General features: G+C 36.6%; 2 protein-coding genes across 2 annotated transcripts in view; one reads left to right on the forward strand and one right to left on the reverse strand.

The window, feature by feature from the left end:
• RPGRIP1L (RPGRIP1 like) overlaps nucleotides 1-21,137 on the forward strand; it is a 96,420-nt gene that overhangs the window by 47,156 nt on the left and 28,127 nt on the right. Inside the window, exons 15-21 of the mRNA XM_079907112.1 lie at nucleotides 2,071-2,222; nucleotides 6,589-6,967; nucleotides 10,148-10,338; nucleotides 10,453-10,533; nucleotides 11,835-11,936; nucleotides 12,371-12,533; nucleotides 13,571-13,644. Coding sequence (XP_079763238.1) covers nucleotides 2,071-2,222; nucleotides 6,589-6,967; nucleotides 10,148-10,338; nucleotides 10,453-10,533; nucleotides 11,835-11,936; nucleotides 12,371-12,533; nucleotides 13,571-13,644 — 1,142 coding nt within the window. The remainder of the gene's footprint in view (nucleotides 1-2,070; nucleotides 2,223-6,588; nucleotides 6,968-10,147; nucleotides 10,339-10,452; nucleotides 10,534-11,834; nucleotides 11,937-12,370; nucleotides 12,534-13,570; nucleotides 13,645-21,137) is intronic.
• On the reverse strand, nucleotides 3,427-6,171 carry HNRNPA1L3 (heterogeneous nuclear ribonucleoprotein A1 like 3). The gene is given in 5 exon segments (XM_079907111.1): nucleotides 3,427-5,205; nucleotides 5,207-5,736; nucleotides 5,740-5,850; nucleotides 5,852-5,934; nucleotides 5,937-6,171. Coding segments are annotated over 5 exon segments (1,002 nt in total). The 5' UTR covers nucleotides 6,157-6,171; the 3' UTR covers nucleotides 3,427-5,147.

The following is a 21,137-nucleotide window of genomic DNA, read 5'->3' on the forward strand; positions in this document are numbered from 1 at the left end:
TTTTTTTTCCTCTGAGTGATGCAAGTCATTGGGTGGTTTTGAGGAGAGAAGTAACGTGATCACACATAGGTTTTAGAAAAATCACCCTGGGTGCTGTGGGAAGAACAGTCTGTATGGGCCAAGCAAGAAAATAGGACCATTATCAGGCTGTTGTATTAATCTGTGGAAAGATGTTGGTGGCTTGGATTACGATGGTAATGAAAGTAGTGATAAGAATTGGTTATATTCAGTGTATATTTGATTAGCTCTTCCTTAAAAACATGCTCATCGATTGAATGTAGAGTAATGAGGGAAACAAAGGAGACGAGAATTTCTGGTGTGAGCAACCAGGACAATGATGAGGCCATTTATCGAGGTAGACCTGGGCAAGGAACAAATTTGAGGAAAAAAGCTAAGAATTGTGTTTGAACAGGTTAAGATTGACCTGCCTATTAGACAGCCAAGTGGAAATGTCACCTAAACAGTTGGATATACTAGTCTGAAGGTCAGAGATAGAAATATAAAAGCAGGATTCATTAGCATACAGAATATATTTTAAGCCTTGGGCCTAGATAATTTCACATAGAGAGTGAGTATACATAAAGAAGAGAAGGTGACCAAGGACTGAGCCTTGGGAGACTCCAAAATTTAGAGTTCAGGAAGAAGAAGAGCCAGCAAAGGAAACCAAGGAGTGGCCAGTGAGGAGGGAGACAAACCAAGAGTATACAGTATCCTAGAGGCCAAGTGAAGAAACCTTTTCAAGAAGAAAGGAGGGTGCATAATAGCCGGGTCATGGCAGCAACCTAAATGCCCATTGACAAACGAATGGATAAAGATACGGCACATATGTACAATGGAATACTACTCAGCCATAAAAAGAAACAAAATTGGGTCATTTGTAGAGATGTGGATGGACCTAGAGACTGTCCCACAGAGTGAAGTAAGTCAGAAAGAGAAAAACAAATATCGTATATTAACACATATATGCGGAATCTAGAAAAATGGTGCGGATGAACTGGTTTGCAAGGCAGAAATAGAGACACAGATGTAGAGAACAAACGTATGGACACCAAGGGGGGAAAGCGGGGGTGGTGGTGGGATGAACTGGGCGATTGGGATTGACATGTATACACTGATGTGTATAAAATAGATAACTAATGAGAACCTGCTGTATAGAAAATAAATAAAATTCAATAAATACATAAATTTTAAAAAAGGAAAACTTTTTTAAGTGACCAAGAAAAAAAGGAAAGAGGGTGACTTAGGTTCTGGGGAGGAATTTTATTTTATTGATTGCATAGGTGATATAGTCACATGGTTCAGAAGAACTTGCCCTCAAAAAACTTAGTGTGGTGGAGAAGTAGACTGGTGAACTGCCGATTGTGCCAAAGCAGTCAGTGCCCTAATGAGGACATCTTTCTTCGTTTCTGCAAAGGAAGTATAGAGCTCTTAAGTCTCCTGGGAGCCTAGAGGAAATCGTCACAGAGGAAGAAAGAGAAAGAGCTGCCTGAGTTAGAAGGCGTACTACAACTACAACCCCAGCAAGAGGGTGTGCAGGGCAGACATGCAAGGGTATATTACATACGGTATAGATTTGGCATAGCTATGGTGTTTTTCCCTATACTTACGGCATGGTAGGAAAATGGGAAGGTGCCAAAGATTTCTCGAAAGTTGAATTCATATTCCATTCATAATTTTGAGGTTTCATTTTGTATGTGTCAGACTACATTGAGTGCAACTTGTTAAAAAATAAAAAGTAGCATCAGAAAGAATCATGGAGTATTTGACTCAATGTTTAGATTTTTCTTTATATTTTAGAAAGATTGAAATATAAACTGGACTACCTCAAACATAGTTTGACATAGTTTTTTAATAATATTTAACATACGGTGGAACTCGTACTTGCAGAAGTAACTTTATTTTCTTTATCTCTGTTATTTGCCAATCACACATCATTTGTGCAAGTCATATATTATTTTACTCAGTATAAAATTTATAGTTTTAATGTATAATACCATTGATGTATTTTTTACTGGTATATATTTTGATTTATGGGACTATTTTAACAGTGAGTTATGTATTGGTTTGTAGGAACTAAAGGAGACATCCCCAATTTTGGCACAGTAGAATACTGGTTCCGATTAAGAGTTCCCATGGATCAAGCAATTCGACTTTATCGAGAACGGGCAAAGGCTTTGGGATATATAACATCAAATTTTAAGGGGCCAGAGCAAATGCAATGGGTAAGCTTGTTTGACTTTACGACCCTTTTATGACACAGAAATTTTATAGTATTTCTTTATATTATCATGCTTTAAACCGAAATCATTTTCTTTCACAGCCATCAAGTGGCTTTTTTTAACTTTTTATTTTGAAATAATCATAGACTTACAGGAAGTAGCAAAAATAGTACAGAGGTCCCGTGTAGCCTTCACCCAGCTTCTCCCAATTATAATATTTTATGTAACTATAGTGTAGTATCAAAACCAGGAAATTGATATTGGTACAGTACTATTAACTAGGCTACAGACTTTATCCAGATTTTGCAAGTTTTTACATGCACTTATGTGCGCTTGCCATGTGCACGACTACTTGTGTGTGTGTGTGTGTGTGTGTGTGTGTGTGTGTAGGAAGAAGCAGAGTTCGATGCAGTTTCATCATGTGTATATAATCATGTAACTACCACCACAATCAAGATACAGAATTGCTCTTTTACCACGAAGGAACTCCCTTGTGCTATCCAGGACAGTTTCGAAAACGAGAATTGCAGTACGATTATTACACATCAAGTGACTTTCGTTACAATTTCCACTGTTAAGGAAATGGATGGCTATTATTGAGCTTTCATTTATTCTCCTTTTTTCCAACTGTTTCCACCTTCTTCCAAGCTGTTTCATAAACTTTTAGGTTTCTGAAATGCAGAGTAAAATATAAAATGAATATTCTTTTCCTGAGAATTAGAAGTATGAATGCAATTCCTCAGAGCAGCATTTTCCAAACTATGTTTCATGGAGTCTTAATAGCCATATTTCCAAAAGAATTCCGTGATCCAGTAAATGCAGAAAACACTGAATTGAGAAGAATTCAATAGGATCCTTGACTTCAGGGCTTCTCGTGTATAACGTGAATCTCGAGAGGAAGCATAAAGTATACACTTATGTTAAGTAACAAAGGGATAGAATATAGTAGAAACATTTTGGAATGTCTGTTCAAGTCATGATTCTCTTTTTTCATTTGGACCTGCCCTCTTCTAATCCGTGGGGCTGGGCCCCCAGTGGCCAGCTTTACGTTTGGTGATCCTGTTCTCTCCCACTCCACCCAATTATGACTAATGATTCAGGAATATCCACCTGCCCCTAGCTGAGCGAATCAGATTCTGCTTTCTGAGATCAAGAGAAAGCAAGACTCTCCATGCCTGGAACATGTAAAGTTGGCAGCTGTGGGACAGCCATCTGCTACCATGCTAAATGGCAAAGGAAAGAAAATGGGACTGGAAGGAGAATAATGAACAAGCATACAGAGAAAAATGGAAACTAGATGGAGAGTAAATTCCTATAGTTTTCCAGTCCCATTACCTTCCTTAGATACAACCACATTTCTGCTATACAGTTCTATGAAATAACCCTGTAGCCTTATATAAAAGTCTCTTTTCATTGTATTTGCTGGGTGGAATTAGTTTCCATAACTTTCAATTAAAAGAACCATGACTAATATAACATTGATTCCGAAACTTAAAGAACGGCTCCCGTTTCCCAGAGATCATCCTTCTGGACTAGTATTCTTCAGAACACACTTTGGGAAACACTGTTATGGAAAGGGGAATTAGAGATAGAGAAACCACATGATTTATTAATTTTTGTGGTTTAAAGAGTTTTAGACTCCCAGTTTATGGGTTGAATGAGTCATTTACTGTTGGAATTTCAGCTTTTGTGGGTAGACTCGGGGGGAGAAACGGAGCGGGTACTTTCTAAGTCCTTCCACTCAGTCTTCTATAGCTGGATGCAAACGAGCCCTGGGAAAGCAGTGTTGTGATTCCCTTCTCAGACTTCCCCTCTCCACACCACCAGATGTCTCCACCAAGGAGATTATGACTTCGGTTCTGTTTTCCTTCTCTAGTAAACTTCTCTAGAATCAAAAGTTCCAGATGTTCAATCCAGATTCAAAAATGCAGTGAAAGAGGGGTCCCTGTATGGAAGGTAGAGAATTACCTAACACTACCGCAAGGCACTGCAACACTACATTCTTTGTCCCAGATCACATCAGCTATGGAAGGCTTAGCAGTTAGTCAATGCAGGTGTTTGCTAGAATACTTGTGCACTGACTGCCTGAGTAATAGTCCCAAAAAGGGCCATAGAGTAGTTTCTGACCCTGCCTGACAACTCCCTTTGCTCATCTCTCTTCTGAAATGTCCTTCCAATCCAAGGTTTTACCCCTCCAATGTTTATCTCTCACTCTGTTTTCTTGTTCCTTGGCCTCAGGAATCTGCTTCCCCAGATCACATTGGTTCAGGATGAGGGCCAACCCAAATATAACAAAATCATCTCTGTGGGTGGGTACCATCAAATTCATTGGTTTCTCATTTAAGAATGCGATATGATCAGAATAACTGGAATGGTTGAAGGAGTAGCTCCTTTTTTTTTTAAGACATTTATTCAGCATCATGATCAGACTATTACATTTAGCAATCAACAGTATGGGTGCAAAAAAAAAAAAAAATCTACATTAAAACCCTTTGTTGGGGGACTTCCCTGGTGGCGCAGTGGTTGGGAGTCCGCTTGCCGATGCAGGGGACACGGGTTCGTGCCCCGGTATGGGAAGACCCCACATGCCGCGGAGCGGCTGGGCCCGTGGGCCATGGCCGCTGGGCCTGCGCGTCAGGAGCCTGTGCTCCGCAGCGGGAGAGGCCACAGCAGTGAGAGGCCCGCATACTGCAAAAAAAAAAAGAAAAACAAACAAACAAAAAATACCCTTTGTTGGAATGCTTTACACTTTCCACAGAACAGAAGCTAAAAGAACCTGTTATACAATTAGTCACAAATACAGTCCCCGAGGTTTTTTGCCGATACACATGAGTATTGTCTAAAACATGTCTTCTTTGTAGCACCTAGGCCCTGCCACCACTGTGCTTGGCTGAGTTCACAAATCTCTTGTAACCTGTAGCTTCCCTGTCACTTCTCTGGCTCCCCTCTCCTGCTAAGCTTTGCTTCCTGGCAGTAATTAAAACCTGCCACTGCCATAGCTCCTGCTGCTGCTGGAACCACCATAGCTACCTTGGTTTCGTGGTTTGGCAAAGTATTGGCCTCCACCACCATAGTGGCCAGAACTTCTGCCTCCAAAGTTTCCTCCTTTCATGGGCCCAATATTTGAAGGTTGATTGTTGTAACTGCCAAAATCATCGTAGCTTCCACCACCTCCAAAATGGCTTCCATCGTTACCAAACCCATTATAGCCATCCCCACTGCCACCATATCCATCACCACTGCGGCTGCCACCAAAGCCAGCTCGGCCACTGAAGTTTCCTCCACGACCAAAGGTGTCATTCCCACCAAAACCCCCTCCACGACCACAACCAAAGTTTCCAGAACCACTTCGACCTCTTTGGCTGGATGAAGCACCAGCCATCTGTTGCTTAGGTAGGGCTTTCCTTACTTCACAGTTGTGGCCATTCACAGTGTGGTATTTCTGAATGACAGTCTTGTCTACAGAGTCATGGTCATCAAAGGTTATGAAAGCAGAGCCTCTCTTTTTGCCACTGCCTCAATCAGTCATGACTTCAGTCACTTCAGTTTTCCCGTACTGTTCAAAATAATCTCTTAGGTGATGTTCTTCAGTGTCTTCTTTAATGCCACCAACAAAAATCTTTTTCACAGTTTAAGTGGGCACCAGGTCTTTGAGAATCTTCTCTTGAGACGGCCCTCTTTGGTTCCCCAACTCTTCCATCCACCTCGTGTGGCTTGCCTTCATGGCCGCATCCACCTCCTCCACAGTGGCACATGTGACAACCCCAAAGCCTCTGGAGCACCTGGTGTTTGGATCCCTCATTACCACACAGTCTGTGAGCGCTCCCCCTTGCTCACAATGGCTCCTCAGACTGTCATCGGTTGTTTCAAAGCTCAAACCTCCGATGAAGAGCTTCTGCAGCTGTTCGGGCTCTTTGGGAGACTCTGACTTAGACATGACGGCAGTGGAGGGGAGAGACATCAACGATGCTTACCTGGCGACGTCCACGGGCAGAAAGGAAGGAGTAGCTCTGAATAAAACTGTGAACTAGAGGACATTTGTGTTGGACCTAACTGCTCACTTTACCTGTTAATTATTAAATAGAATTAAAGAACATCAGATTAACTATTTTCTTGGCTTTATTTGGTTTTAACAGCAATCTCTACATGTATGCTCAGTCTTCTATATTTGCTGCTAATAGCATCCGTACCTACGTTCCAGAGAGTATTGGTTTTAAATAAGAGTCGAGTCTTTTACTGGGAAATTCACTTTGGAGTGAAAATCTGCAGCTTTTTGTCCATCTACAAAATTATTTTGTTTGGGGGTTGGCAGCTGTTGTTTACTTTTCACTGTATTATTACTATGATATAAATATGTATGTTTTTCCAGTTAAGTCAGCAAGCACCCAAAACTGCTCAGCTCGGTTCTACTGATTCCACAGATGGCAACTTAAATGAACTTCATATTACAGTAAGATGCTGCAGCCGCCTGCAGTCCCGAGCAAGCCACCTTCAGCCACACCCATATGTTGTGTACAAGTTTTCTGACTTTGCAGACCATGACACAGCCATCATTCCCTGTAGCAGTGATCCACAGTTTGATGATCATATGTGTTTCCCAGTGCCAATGAATATGGATTTGGATCGATACCTTAAGTCAGAGTCTCTGAGTTTTTATGTGTTTGATGATAGTGATACCCAGGAGGATATTTACATAGGAAAAGTCAATGTGCCTCTGATTTCATTGGCACATGACAGGTGTATTTCAGGTAAGCCTATTTCTTGAATCCATGAAATTGTTTAAAAAAAAAACACCACCTAAATTATACCTCAGTGTTATGGATATGATCTGTTTGTAACAATCTTCCTAGCCTTCTCAGATAATCTTAAACTTTGGGCCCATAATATTATATTGTTTTATATTGTTCCAGGGATTACAGTATGCACCTCAGCTTGCCACAGTCAAACTTAATGCTAATAACTCCATTAAAATTTAGAAAATCTGCTTCAGTATAATTCCATTCCCTCCCCCCTCCTCTGTGATATTGTTGTCATATATATGTACATAGTATGCCTGTATATGTTATAAACTCAACAGTACAATGTTATAATTATTGCTTTATATAACTTTGTCCTTAAGAGAAGGGAGAATATATATAATTATAGGAGACTTTTATATTAACTTACATATTTACCATCTCTGGTATTCTTTATTTCCTCATTTGGATTTGAGTTACTGTCTGGTGTCATTTTCTTACTCCAAATAGCTCTATTTCCTCCCCCTCTTTTGTGTTACTATTTCATATATTTTTTAATCTTTACATGTTATAAGTCCAGGATTATAATTTTATAATTATTGTTTTATGCAGTTGTTTTTTAAATCAGCTAAGAGGAAAAACATATTTATACTGTGTTTTATAATTACCTATGTAATTACCTTTATTCACATCTGTTCCTTCATGTTGATTTGAGTAACCATCTGGTGTCACTTGCTTTTAGCCTGAAGAAACTCTTTCAGTATGTCTTGTAAGTCAGGTCTGCTGGCAGTGAATTCACTTAATCATTGTTATTTGGGAATGTCTTTATATTTTAGCTTTTATTTTCTGAAGGATAGTGTTGCTAGATATCATATTCTTAGTTGTCAGGTTTATTTTCTTTAAGCACTTTGAGTACATCAGACAGTTGATTCTGGCATCCGTTGTTTCTAATGAGAAATCATCTGTTAATCTTATTATGGTTCCCTTCTACATGATACAGCTTTCAAGATTTTTTTTTTTTTTTTTTTGGCTTTTGACAATTCAACTCTAATGTGTTTAGGTGTGGATCCCTTTGTGCTTATTCTACTTGGAAGCTTTTGAGCTTCTTTATGTGTAGGGTACTGTTATGCACCAAATTTGGGGAATTTTTGCCCTTCTTCAGTTATTTTTTCTGTCCTTTCTTCCCCTTCTTAGATTCCTGTTATACATATGTTCATATGTTTAATGGTGTCCTACAGGTCTCTGAGGCTCTGTTGATTTTTTTTCATTTTTTCTCTTCAGATTGGATAATCACGGTTGATCAATCTTCAAGTTCATTGATTCTTTCTTCTGCAGCTCATATCTCCTACTCAGCCCCTCTACTGAATTTTTTCATTTCAGTAATTATACTTTCTAACTCCAGAATTCCTTTTTAACTGTCTCTTTTTTTATTGAGATATAGTTGATGTATAATATTATATGTTATAGGTATACAACATAGTGATTTGTAATTTTTAAGGGTTATACTCCATTTATAGTTATTATAAAATATTGGCCGTATTGCCTGTGTTGTACAATATATTCTAGTTCTCTTTTTTTATAATTTCTATCTCTTTATTATATTCTCTGTTTTATAAGTCATTGTCATCACACTTTCCTTTAATTCTTTAAATATGGTTTCTTTTAGCTCTTTGAACATATTTATAATAGCTGCTCTGAGGTCTTTGTCTCCTATGTCTAACATCTGGATGCCCTCAGAAAGTATCTGTGGATGACATTTTGTCTCCTGTTTCTTTGAATATCTCATGAATTTTTGTTCTTGTTTAAAATTGGACATTTAGGACACTATATTGTAGCATCTCTAGATTCCAGCCCTCCACAGGGTTGCTGTTGCTGTTGTTGTTTGGTGACTTGCCTGGACTACTTCTGTAGTCTTTTTCCCTCACTATAGCCACTGATGTCTCTGCTAAGTTTTTGTTTGCTTGTTTTATTCTTGTTTTAATTTTAAGCCTGAACATAGTTTAGTGGTCAGCCAGTGGTTGTTGAGAGTTGTGTTTAAACAGCTTGAGCTGGCAGGCTTCCACCCTTTGCCTATGGATCAGTGTATGGCTTGGGTAATGCATTCAAAGTTCAGACAGTCTACAAGTCTCACATTCAGCCAGGGACAAGTAGCGTACTAGTGTCTTTTCTGACTCCCACTGTCTTTACTGAGGTTCAGTAGATTTTCTTAAATAAATGCTTCTTAATTTGTTGTATACCTTTGATCAGTTTCCAGAGTTCTTAAGTGATTATTTCTGTTCATTTTATCCAGTGTTATCATTGCTTTTTGTGGAATATATTTACTGATCTCTTCACTCAGACATTCTGTAAGTCTCACCTGTGCCTGTAGTAGAAGTTTCTCACCTCCCTATATTCCACCTGTGTCCTTTTTGCTACCTAAAGTCTAGAGTTGTTTAGTTTTTTCTTTCCTAGCCAGCCATTAAAAGAAGTGTCAAACACTTGAGAACCAAGTAATAGATACCCATAAACAAAAGTTATGCTTGAAATATAGGTTTGGTTTTTTCATGTCAGGGATTTTCATACTGAAAATTCTAGTATGATGATTAAAATTTGTGACTCAATATTATGTATTCAGCTAGGTGATACTTTTTGTTACTGCTATATGTTTTGGGTGGTTTGTTTATTTTATGGACTTTTTTTGCTGTGCTACTATTAATTTGGAATAATTTAACAAATCCCAGTAAAATGTATTTAAAATTAGAACTATGTAGTAACATAAAGACTCCTTAGGATACATATATTATTTGAAATTTTGAAGTTTTAATATATTTTTCTGCAGACACACAAGAATATCAAGTCAAAATGAAGCTTGTTATCTGAGCTATAACCCAGATAAATATCTTAGAGGAAGGCTAAGAATTCTGAAGAATCTCTGAATTTAATTTCAGTGAATTAAAATATTTCTAAGTCAATTATCTCATCTTTGAATTAGTATTATCTTTGAGGCCTTAACTTCTGAAAGCAGTCTGCTTGAGAGATGAACCTATCATAGATCCTTTTGTCTTATTTTGTTCTCTTAAGTCATTTGACTTGTGAGTAAAAGCCAGACTTATTTTTAATAAGTTGTGGGTAGTTCTTTTTGCTCTTCTTTAATTTTTATGGTAATAAAACTTCACTCTAGCATTAATTAAAATTCCTTTTGTAATTTGACAGGAATATTTGAGTTAACAGATCATAAAAAGCAGCCTGCAGGAAGCATCCATGTTATACTGAAATGGAAATTTGCTTACCTTCCGCCAAGTGGATCCATAACAACTGAAGACTTAGGGAATTTCATACACAAAGAAGAGTCTGAAGTTGTTCAAAGACTACCTCCAGCATCCTCTGTTAGCACACTAGTTGTAGTGAGTAACAGTGACTTTGAATTTCCTATGAAAGTAAATAGCCACATAAAAGAGAAAAAAAAAATCTGAAAGGTATGTTCATCATTCTCAGTTTGACATATTGGTTTATCTTAGGCACCAACACCTAAACCAAGACGTTTAACACCTAAAGATAAGAAGGTATCTTTTGTGGATATCACACCACTTCAGCGTTCTGTAAGTAGTAAACACTCAAAATACTAATTTTTTTTCCCATAACAAATATTCGGAATACATGATATAGTATACCCTCCCTGATTTAAACGGAAACAGATAAATAAAATACTTCTTCCCTTAAAATGTTACCTTTGTAATTTGGCACTGTGTGTAAGTGTTAAATGTTCTTACTCTTTGATCCGAACCCTCCTTTGGCCCCATATCTCTCTCCAGATACTGCCCGAATCCTCTGCCCCCATTTACCATAAAGCAAAACAGAACAAAACTCTTCAAAAAGTTGTCTTAATTCCATCTTCTTTTCCTCATACTGTTCCTTGCTCACACTAGTAAAACTTTTCCTCCTTAAAGCCACTCTTGCTAAGGTCACAGTGACTTTCACTTTGCCACTTTTCACAGTGGCTGATTCTCAGTCTCCATCTTAATCTCCCAGTAACCTTTGACACAATGGAATACTTGCTCCTTTTACTCTTGGCCTCTGGGATACCATGCCTTCCTAGTTTTCCTCCAATTTAGCCAGTTATTCTTCTCATTCTCCTGGACCATAACTCTAAATGTTGAAGTACCTCAGCAGTCAAACTTCAGACCTAGACCTCTTCTCTTCTCAATCTGTATCTAAGTAAAGAGATCTTATCCAAAAAACAAACAAGCAAATGAACAAACATAACAAAACAAACAGAGTTACAGATAGAAAGAACAAATGTGGTTGCCAGAGGAGAGAGGGGTAGGGGGGAAGAAACAAATAGATGAAAGAGGAAAGGAGATACAAACTTCCAGTTGTAAAATAAATGGGCCACAGGTATGAAATGTACAATGTGAGGAATATAGTCAGTAACTGTGTAGTATCTTTGTATGGTGACATATCATAATTAGACTTATCGTAGTGATCATTTTGAAATGTAAAGAAATAGAGAATCACTGTGTTATGTAACAGGAACTAACATAGTGTTGTAAGTCAATTATACTTCAAAACCAAACAAATTCATAGAAAAAGAGATCAGATTTCTGGCTACCAGAAACATGGGATAGGGGAGGGACAATTGGATGAAGGTGGTCAAAAGGTACAAACTTCCAGTTATAAGATAAATAAGTACTAGGGATGTCATGTCCAACATGATAAGTATAATTAACACTACTATATTTTATATATGAAAATTATTAAGAGAGTAAATCCTAAGTGTGCGTGTGCGTGTGCATGTGTGTGTGTGTGTGTGTGTATATGTGTGTGAAAAAGTCTTATCATGATTGGGGATTTAATAATAAATACAAAGTAACATACATGCATGTTTTCACATTAATGTAAGGAGACCTGTACTTCTCCTGAAGATATGAAGGAAATTTCACCAGAAGTGGAACATACACCAGAAATAGAAATTAATATGCCAACTGTTTCACATATTCCTGAGGTATGTGTTTGTATTAAAATTATTTTGAAAGGTTTGTTTTTTTAAGACTTTGTCTTTGCATTGACATGGATCAAGAAATCATATCATTGATCCTATTTTTATATATGACTTCCTTGGAATAGAAATGTCAAAAATATCACAAGTATAACAGTTACAATTAAGCAGACATTAGTAGGTAGTAAATACATATGTGAATTAAAGTATAATGTAAAATTCATTTTGAGATTAATGCTTTTTTATTCTTAGTTTATAATCATATTTTAATTTATCTGCATATTTTCATTTATACAGCTTAAGTGATTATTTTCTAATGACTCATATATATAGTGCATGTAGTGCATATTTACGTGCTTAATTATCATTCAAGTGCTTCAGCAAGAATGCGATAAATGTGATCTAAGCAATAATATATCAACGTGCTTTTATTTCTTCAGGTTTCTCAGGAAAGCAGTGTAGATAAGGTAAAAGAGAATACAGAGAAAGTACAACAAGGAAGAGATGATGATGTGTCTTTACTCTCTGAGGGTCAGCTTGCAGAACGAACTTTGACTTCTTCTGAAGATGAAACAGAAATAACTGAAGAACTGGAACCAGAAGGTGACTTTCTTTTTTAAATTAACATTATTTCCTTAACTCTGTTTTATTTAATCTGTTAGAGCGTGCATGCCTCATAGAACATCTTCATTTAATAGTGACTGTACTTCCTGATAGCTGTTTCTTGACAGAAATGATGGGATATATAGGTCAGTCTGGTCAGCTGTGGTCAGGTGGAATTGTTGCATATCTTCTTATTTCAACTTGGAGCACCACAACAGAATGCAAGTATTGTGGCTGACCATGTTCCCAGTTTATATTTTAAGTGACTTTATAGCCTCTTTGGGTTCAGTACTGTTATCTGGGTTATTCTAGAGGATTTGACTTCTTAAATTAAAACTAAGAACTCAGACCAATAAAAGACAACTTGCATCATGATTTAATTTATATAAACATCTAGAAAAGGCAAACAGATTAATCTGTTGTGACAGAAAGCATTTAAGTGGTTGCCTAGGGAAGGACGAACGGGAATAGAAAGGTGCAGAAGGAAAGAGATTACAAGGGGGCATGAGGAAATTTTGGGGGGTGATAGATATGTTCACTGTCTTAATTGTGGTGGTGGTTTCACAGAATTATATATTTGTCAAAATATATAGTTTCAGAATGTAAATACAGACTTTGTACTTTAAATTTGTGTGGTTTATTGTATGTCAGTTTACTGCAATAAAGCTGTAAAACCTTTAAAAATGTTTTTAAATAGTAGGAATAACTTGATTTTGACACAGTAGTATTGGTTAGGCTGTTAGACATTATTACCATGTTCTTCTCTTAAAAAAAATTTTTTTAATTTCGTACTAGAGCAAGCTAAATTCTTACTTCCTTTGTTTCTGCTAAAACTAAACCTGGAATTTTTCAGTCATTTTTTTCTCTTTTCTAAAATGTAATATAAATATCTTTACTGCTAAAAAAATCCAGACATGATTACCATATTGTTCTTTTAAGGTTATCCTTGTAATGTATGCTTATTTCTCTCCATGTCACAAGGTGCAAATATAGTTGGTTTAACAGATTTAAACCAAAAAAAATTTATTTTTTAACAGATGAAGAAGACAGATCAGCTTCTGACAGTGATGAGTGTATTATTCCAGGTCCTACCGCCGAGACCATCAAACAGGTCAGTAACCTGATATCAACCAGAAATGTTCTGAAATAAAGCTGCTTTTCATTCATAGTTTATCAGTCTTCATATATGAAAATCTTAAGGCAGAATATTTCTGGAAAAATTTTAATGTGTTATCATAATCTTATCCAAGTAATCATCTAGTACGGGAAAATTTTATTTACACTTTCATTATGTAACAGACCGTAACATGTAAGTGTTATTTTTGCTTACATGTTTAAGAATACCTAACATCAGTAGCTTCAATAGTTACTTGCTAAAACCAGCTGACTTCTCTGACTCCTTTTCAGAACCATTATACAAAGATGTATTAAATCAAATCTGAACTTTAAAGAATTCAAAATGTGAGATTGCATTTAAAACTCTAATAACTTACACATGTGAATTCATAGGCTATTCACATGTGTAAGTTATCTAAATATGTCACTGATAAGCTATTAAAGTTATTTCATTCTGCCAAAAAATTAAACCCTTAGAAGGTAATTAATTTCATATAGGTATACTTCGCTTGTTTTGTAGCACATTGCTGAAAAGTAGTATGTAAATTGAAATTTTGAGAAGAAAATTATACTTTAATTTACATAGGAAGTGTCCCACTTACCAGAGCATTTCTCATTGTAAGGGGAGAAAAAGGTTTTATAAAGTAAATGTAAGTAAAGTGCTAGCTTTTTCTATTCATCTACATTAATTTTCCTGAAATGATTAATTGTATTCCTTTTCTTTAGAATTTCTACTTTATTTTTAAGAATTGCAATACTTATTTCAACTCTTAAAATCTCACATTCTTAGCTTAGTCTCTCTGCAGAACAAACCCATAAAACAGAACATTTCAGTTGTCACAGATGCCTCCGTAAAATAGAGAAATCCGTTGTTTCCATGATTGACAAATACAAACAGATGATTATAAATATAAACAGAACAACTCATCTGTCCAAAGTTTCATTATAATTATTATTATATAATTATTATAATAACATCATCTAACATATAGTGTACTGATATATGGAATCATTATTGCTCAAAAGTGATAAATTAAAAAAGGAATCTTGCATATGGTTGCCTGAAGACTTAATTATAGCATTTGGTTCAATTCAGTTTAATTCGTTTGCTTTGTCAAATCTGAAATTGTTAAATTATTTTATCAAAATAAATCAAATTATTTCAGTGAATAGAAATTCTCTACCCTCTACTGGAAATTTTTGATAATGGGAATCAATGGGAAAATGAGCCTCTTGTGTGGAATTTAGCTATCTAGCCATTTGTATTAGTCAGTTTTCCAAAGAAACAGAACCAATAAGATAAATTTATATAGAGAGAGAAAGAAAGTTACTAAAAGGAATTGTCTCTCGTGATTATGGAGAATATGGAGTCCCAAGATCTGCAGTCTACAAGCTGGAGACCCAAGGAAGTCAATGGCTTAGTTCCAGTCTGAGTTGGAAGACCTCAGAACTAGGAGAGCCCATGGTGTGAGTTCCTGTCCTAAAGCAGGCAGGCAGGAGACCTACAAAGAGTAGATATTTCAGTTCTGTTCAAGGGCAAGAAAAGACCAATGTCCCAGCTCAAGGCAGCCGGGCAGGAAGAGTTCCCTATTACTCAGCCTTTTTGTTCTATTCAGGTCTTCAATTAATTGGATGAGGCCCCATCCACATTAGAGAGTATAATCGGCTTTACTCAGTCTGCCAATTCAAATGTTAATCTCATCCAGAGACACCTTCACAGACTTACCCAGAATAATGTTTGACCAAATGTCTGGGTACCTCGTGGCCCAAACAAGTTGCATATAAATTTAACCATCACATCATTTTATTAAGAATACTCCATTCATTACATCAAGAGTAGTAAGCCTGCAAGCTTGATTCAGATATCTCTCTCACATGGTTCACATTTCTTTCTCAATAGTTCTGCAAGACTCTGCTTACTTTCATCACGATTTTTGAAAGGCTATATTGTTTAGCCTTTTGAACATAACAATATGAGATACTGAATCAGTCCTAGGGTCTACAGGACTAGTACCAAGGGGTATATTTATCTAGCCAATCTACAAACAGCACTCATCTCTCTTGTTATAACTCAGCGATTCCCAGGGATTCACCATATGCAGTTTGTGATCACTCTTCCATAAGGAGGTAGATATAGTGTTCCGGCCCTGCCCTCAGGAAACATTACATTCATTGGGAAGATGTTTTCATGAAAAAGTCAAGTAGTAATTCAGCAGTTAAATTACAATATAAAACAATGTCAGGAGACAGTACCAATGATTAATAGTCAGATATTTGAGCTAAAGAATAAAGCTGTTTGGGACCTATCCTCCTCATTTTCCAAATGAGTAAACTGAGATTTTGAAATAAGGTGACTTGCTGACAATCATGCCACTAATTAAGGAAGTTCAGAGGAAGGAGAAATTTGGAGTGATTTTTCAATAGACTTCATTAAGGTTATGCCCACAAGCTGGCTCACCCACCCTTTCTCATAGTTTCGTGTCTGCTTTTTCTCATTTTAAGCTGACTTTTTCTGCTTCACTTGCTTACTGCCCAAAGATAGCCACACAGAACACCCAGCCCCAAGGAGAAGGATCTGATGAGCCACGTCTAGCCTCTGGATTGGGTCCATCGTTATCAGTTGTGCTCCTTTGACCCATTTAGCTGTGGCCAGTCACACAGTAGAAAGGAGTGTCCTGCTTTAACTGTGACAACTCAAAGATGTGGATATATGGCAGCAGGGAGAAAATCATGTGCATTTTCACTGCAGGCAGGGATGCACATTATGTTTCAGAAGTCAAGAATACACTAACTGGAGAAGCCTTTCTGTAGAAAGGGATAGAAGACTTCAGTTACAATGGTGAAGACTAAATGTTTTGGATTTTATCCAAGAGACACTAGGGAGACATTGCAACAGTTAATTTTATTTTCTAAACATTGTATTCATCATCTAAGAGTAACTTTCAAAGTATGGAGAAATGCTATCTAAATTATGTCATCTTAGACCAGTGATTTTCAACTGGGGGCAGTTTTGCCACCCAAGGGACGTTTTGGCAACGTCTGGAGGCATTTTTGGTTGTCACACTGGGAGGGACTACTACTGGCATCTAGTGGTTAGAAGTCAGGGCTGCTGCTAAACGTGCAGCAAAGCATAGGACCCACGACAAAGAACTATCTGGCCTAAAATGTCAATAGTGCTGAGGTTGAGAAGTCCTATATCAGACTTTCAACAGAATCATGTATATATTGACAACATTGCTAGCATCTCAGTGCAGTTATACAGTGCTCTTAACTAAGAGTAAAGAACTTTGATTTAACCAAGAAGTTTAGTGAAAGAGCTGTTCCTCTAAAATATTCAATTAATTCTAATGTACACATATATTTTTCCTTTGTAGTAAACTGGGTTTTTTCCTTATTACTTCCAGAAAAGTAATTTGTGTTACTTTGCTACAGCCTAATACAGCCTTCACTACCATTCCAAAATGTGATTTCCTATAATGGTTTTAGATGCTGTCTCAGAAGTGTGAATATCGTTTAAAGCAAGCGGCTATTTTAAGCAATGCTTTGTGCCTTGGTAGCCATTAATCAGCTCCCACGTGGTTTTAAAAATTCTACTTTTAGTAGAAGGTAATGACCAGAATCTTATGTTCATAGGTGAAATTTGGTTTTGTTAAATTATATAACAAATACAGTAAAATAGTATAATCTGTAAGCACAGAAACAAAATAAGAGATCATCATAATGTTGAAATACAGCATTTTCTAGTGATTGTATCAGTTTTTCTGTGTGCTACTTCTGCAAATCGTTTGATATGAGTCATGGAACCTTTTTCTTTACAGATTCCATAAGCAGTACAAAGAACCCCTGAATACGTTTCACTCAGATTCATCAGTTGTTAACATTTGTTCATACTCTTTTTTTAATCATTTCTCTTCTCTCTCCTATATATGCTTATATGCAGTATGTATACATCATAAACACACATTCTTACATACATAGTTGTAATGAATCATTTGATAGTTGCAGAGGTCATGCCCCTTTACCCCTAAATACTTCAGAATAATAATACTGTAATCTACAGTTCTTATTAAAATTTTGCCAGTTGTCCCAGTATTATCCTTTATAGCATGTTATTAATCTGGTCCAGGATCAAATCCAGATCACACATTGCATTTAGTTTTCATTCCTCTGTAGCCTCCTTTAATGCGTAATGGTTCCTCAGCCTTCCATTGAGTTGGTCTTTCATAACATTGACATTTTTTAGGAATGCAGGCCATTTATATTGTAAAATGTCCTTCAATTTGGATTTGTGTGATTCAGGTTATTCGTTTTGGTAGGAATACTACAGGAGCAATGCTGTGTCCTTTTCAGTGCATGATACCAGGAGACACAGGATGTCGTTTTATCTGATTGTTGATAGTAACTTTTAAGCACAAAAATACTTGTGGCTCATTAGTTTCTTCTTTTGTCTCCTCTTTAAGAACTGCTTCAGGTAGAAATCTCAGGACAGGAATACATAGCTTTCTTTGGAAGGGAAGACACTACTGAGTGTCTAATATGTGCTAAGCACATGCTATGTAATATCTCCTTATAGTTCTCACAGCAATTCTTTATTCATTAGCATCTACTGTGTATCATACAAGAAACAATCCCTAGCCTCAAAAAATTCACAATCTAGGGCAAACACAATTACAATGCAGTGGTCAGCGCTAGGAGAATGGAATGCACAGCTGCTGTGGGAGCCTTCAGCAGCCTAACTCAGCATGAGGGACCCTCATCAAGGATGGCTTCCTAGAGTCAGTGAAGCTTGAGCCAAGACTTGAAGATGATTAAGAATTAGTGGAAGCAGAGGAGGGGACATTATAGGCCAAAGAAACAAAAGCATAAGAATTTGAGAGAATGTGGAGCATGGCTTGTTCTGAGAATCAGAGCGGTTTTGGGATGGGCCAAGCCTATGGCACACATGGGGATCCCCAGGAGAATATGCTGAAAAGATAGTCATGTCCAGAGCATTGAGGCTTCTGTGTGTTATCTGAGGAGGTTGAAGTCTATCCTGAAGTTCTACGAGCGGCCAATGAGGATTTTTAAGGGAGGAGGAAGAAGATCAGTCATTCGTTAAACAGGTAGTGAGCATTGTCTGTCCCGAGCCTTATTCTAGGGACTGGGAATTTAGCAGTGAATAAGAGAAATAAGCCTCTTGCTCTTGTGGAGCTTGCACTCTTGAATCACATTTTAAAAGATCCTGCTATCAATAAAGTAAAGAATAGATTAGAGGCACAGGGGCTAGTTAAAAAGTAATTAAATAACCCCACTCTGTGGTTACCTCCACTTTGTAGAAATTTTTTAAATTGCCTTTACCTATAGCTATAATGTCACAAAATTGAGAGGGAGAGTAGTGTCCTAGATAAACATCATTTATGCCAATTACCCTATGAATTTCAATTATCTACTACACTGTGTAAGCAATTTAAGATTATTCAGTTTCTTTTTTTCATGTTACAGAATCTGACAGCTCATAGTTATTTTTTAGAAATGTTGATCCTTAAAAGGAATCTAACAGAGTTCCCAGGACTCAGACATATTACTTGGTTCTTCCTCTTTTCTTCATGTCTGTGATGTATAATTAATCATAGATTACTTCATTTTGTTTCATTTCATTTACAACATTTATGAGCTTCACTTTGTCAGAATGAAATGCTTGTCCCCTCCTTTCCTTTCCAAGGTGGCATAATTAATGTTAGCATCTTTTTTAACAGACTACACAAAGTTTAGTGGCTGGATTAAATCAAGTCATTAACATAATGTGCCACCCAATTTGCCCCTATCTCTCTTCGTTTCCAGGACATCAAAGTGCCACAGAGCACCAGTGTAATTGGGCCTTGCTGGCCTGTCAGGTTCCGTCAGCCTGATGACTGCTGCTTTTACTAAAAAGCTTCTAGGCATGATAATTACTGGGGGTGGGGAGTCTGAGAAATGTAAAACTTTGGACATTTCTCTATGAATATTTTATTAATTTGAATAATCAGAAGTTAACAGTATCAATTTGATGTATAATACATTGATTAAAAGCCTTGTTTTAGGTCCTCAAAATAGACATCAAAACCGAAAGTTTGCATCTGCCATAGCATTAAAAAAAAAAGAATTATCAATCCTTCTTTCACATTATTACTAATTTTACCATTTAAGCAATGCAGCTCTCAATTTTTACAACTAAATATATTGCCTTCAACTCACAGATTTCTTAAAGTGCCCACAGGTGAGAATGGGAGATCACAGGCTAAAGAGTAATGATCTTTTTTGTTCAATGCACATTTACATCTTTCTCCATTCCTACTAATAGCAGTTTTGTAAAAGCTGCCATATTCAATCGGACTGAAATTCAGTTCCACCCAGATGCCAGGTTCTCTTGAACTACATGAGCTGGCATTCCCAGGTGATCGCAGTAATGATGTCCAGCAAAATATGTTTTAAAGCTTTGAAAAGCAAAATGCATAAAGCAGCTCACCACTTTTAGCACTCATGTATTACACGTTGTTAAATCACTTCAGAATCAAAGATGATATCCTATCAGTGGGTAGAGTAAGCCCCTCCCACTGTTTTACATATGGAAGCTTAAGCTAGATGACCAGAAATGCTGGATTACTCTCCTGATATTGATTGCCTTTAAAACTATTTTTTATATTTTGTAACTTAATTATCTCTTACTAATACACCACGGACATCTTTCCATAGCAGTATACTCTATTTCTTTTTTTGCATATGCATAATATTACATTGTATAGCTGTACCATATTTATTTAAATAAGCACCTTTTGGTGGACCCTTTGGTTTCTATCAGTTTTTGCTAATACAGACATTTCCAGATTAAGTGCTTTTGTACAGAACATTTTTACACAAAATGTGTAGAAATTACTGTTTCCTCATATCATACTTCATGTCAAATTTATGAATAAGAAATACCTCACTGATGATTCCACTTAAAAAGAAGCAAACAAAAAGGTATATTTGTTCATCCGTAGTATATTTGTACATACATACATATGTATTTTTTTTTCACACACACACACTGTGTTTTATTTTTACAAGAGATAAATAAACTGACGCCAAGCATTGTAAATGGATGACCACAACAAAAGCAACAATGATTGCAATTACCAAACATGAAGCACACTCATACTGTGTCATAATAGTGACATTCAGTCCAGGAATCCTCCACTGTAACAGCTCCTTTACTTTGCAGTGATAATTGATTTGTATATTTTTTGCCTCTGAGTCCTTGTGGGATATATATTTTTTTTATTCAAACAGAAAGTCACGAAAATTATAATCATCCTCATCAGTTCACTCAGTCCCATGTAATTAATTTTTTTTTCATCTTGATCTTTTGTTAGCACTTCTATGAATTCATCAGTTTTCCATTAGAGTTCTGAAAATGCTTATTCATTCAGTTCAGCAGTATAGTCAGTTACCAGAAACCTGTACTTGTCAGAGTCTTTGCCATGAATTCCT

This window comes from Stenella coeruleoalba, assembly GCF_951394435.1.
Source record: "Stenella coeruleoalba genome assembly, chromosome: 20".
Classification (NCBI taxonomy): Eukaryota; Metazoa; Chordata; class Mammalia; order Artiodactyla; family Delphinidae; genus Stenella; species Stenella coeruleoalba.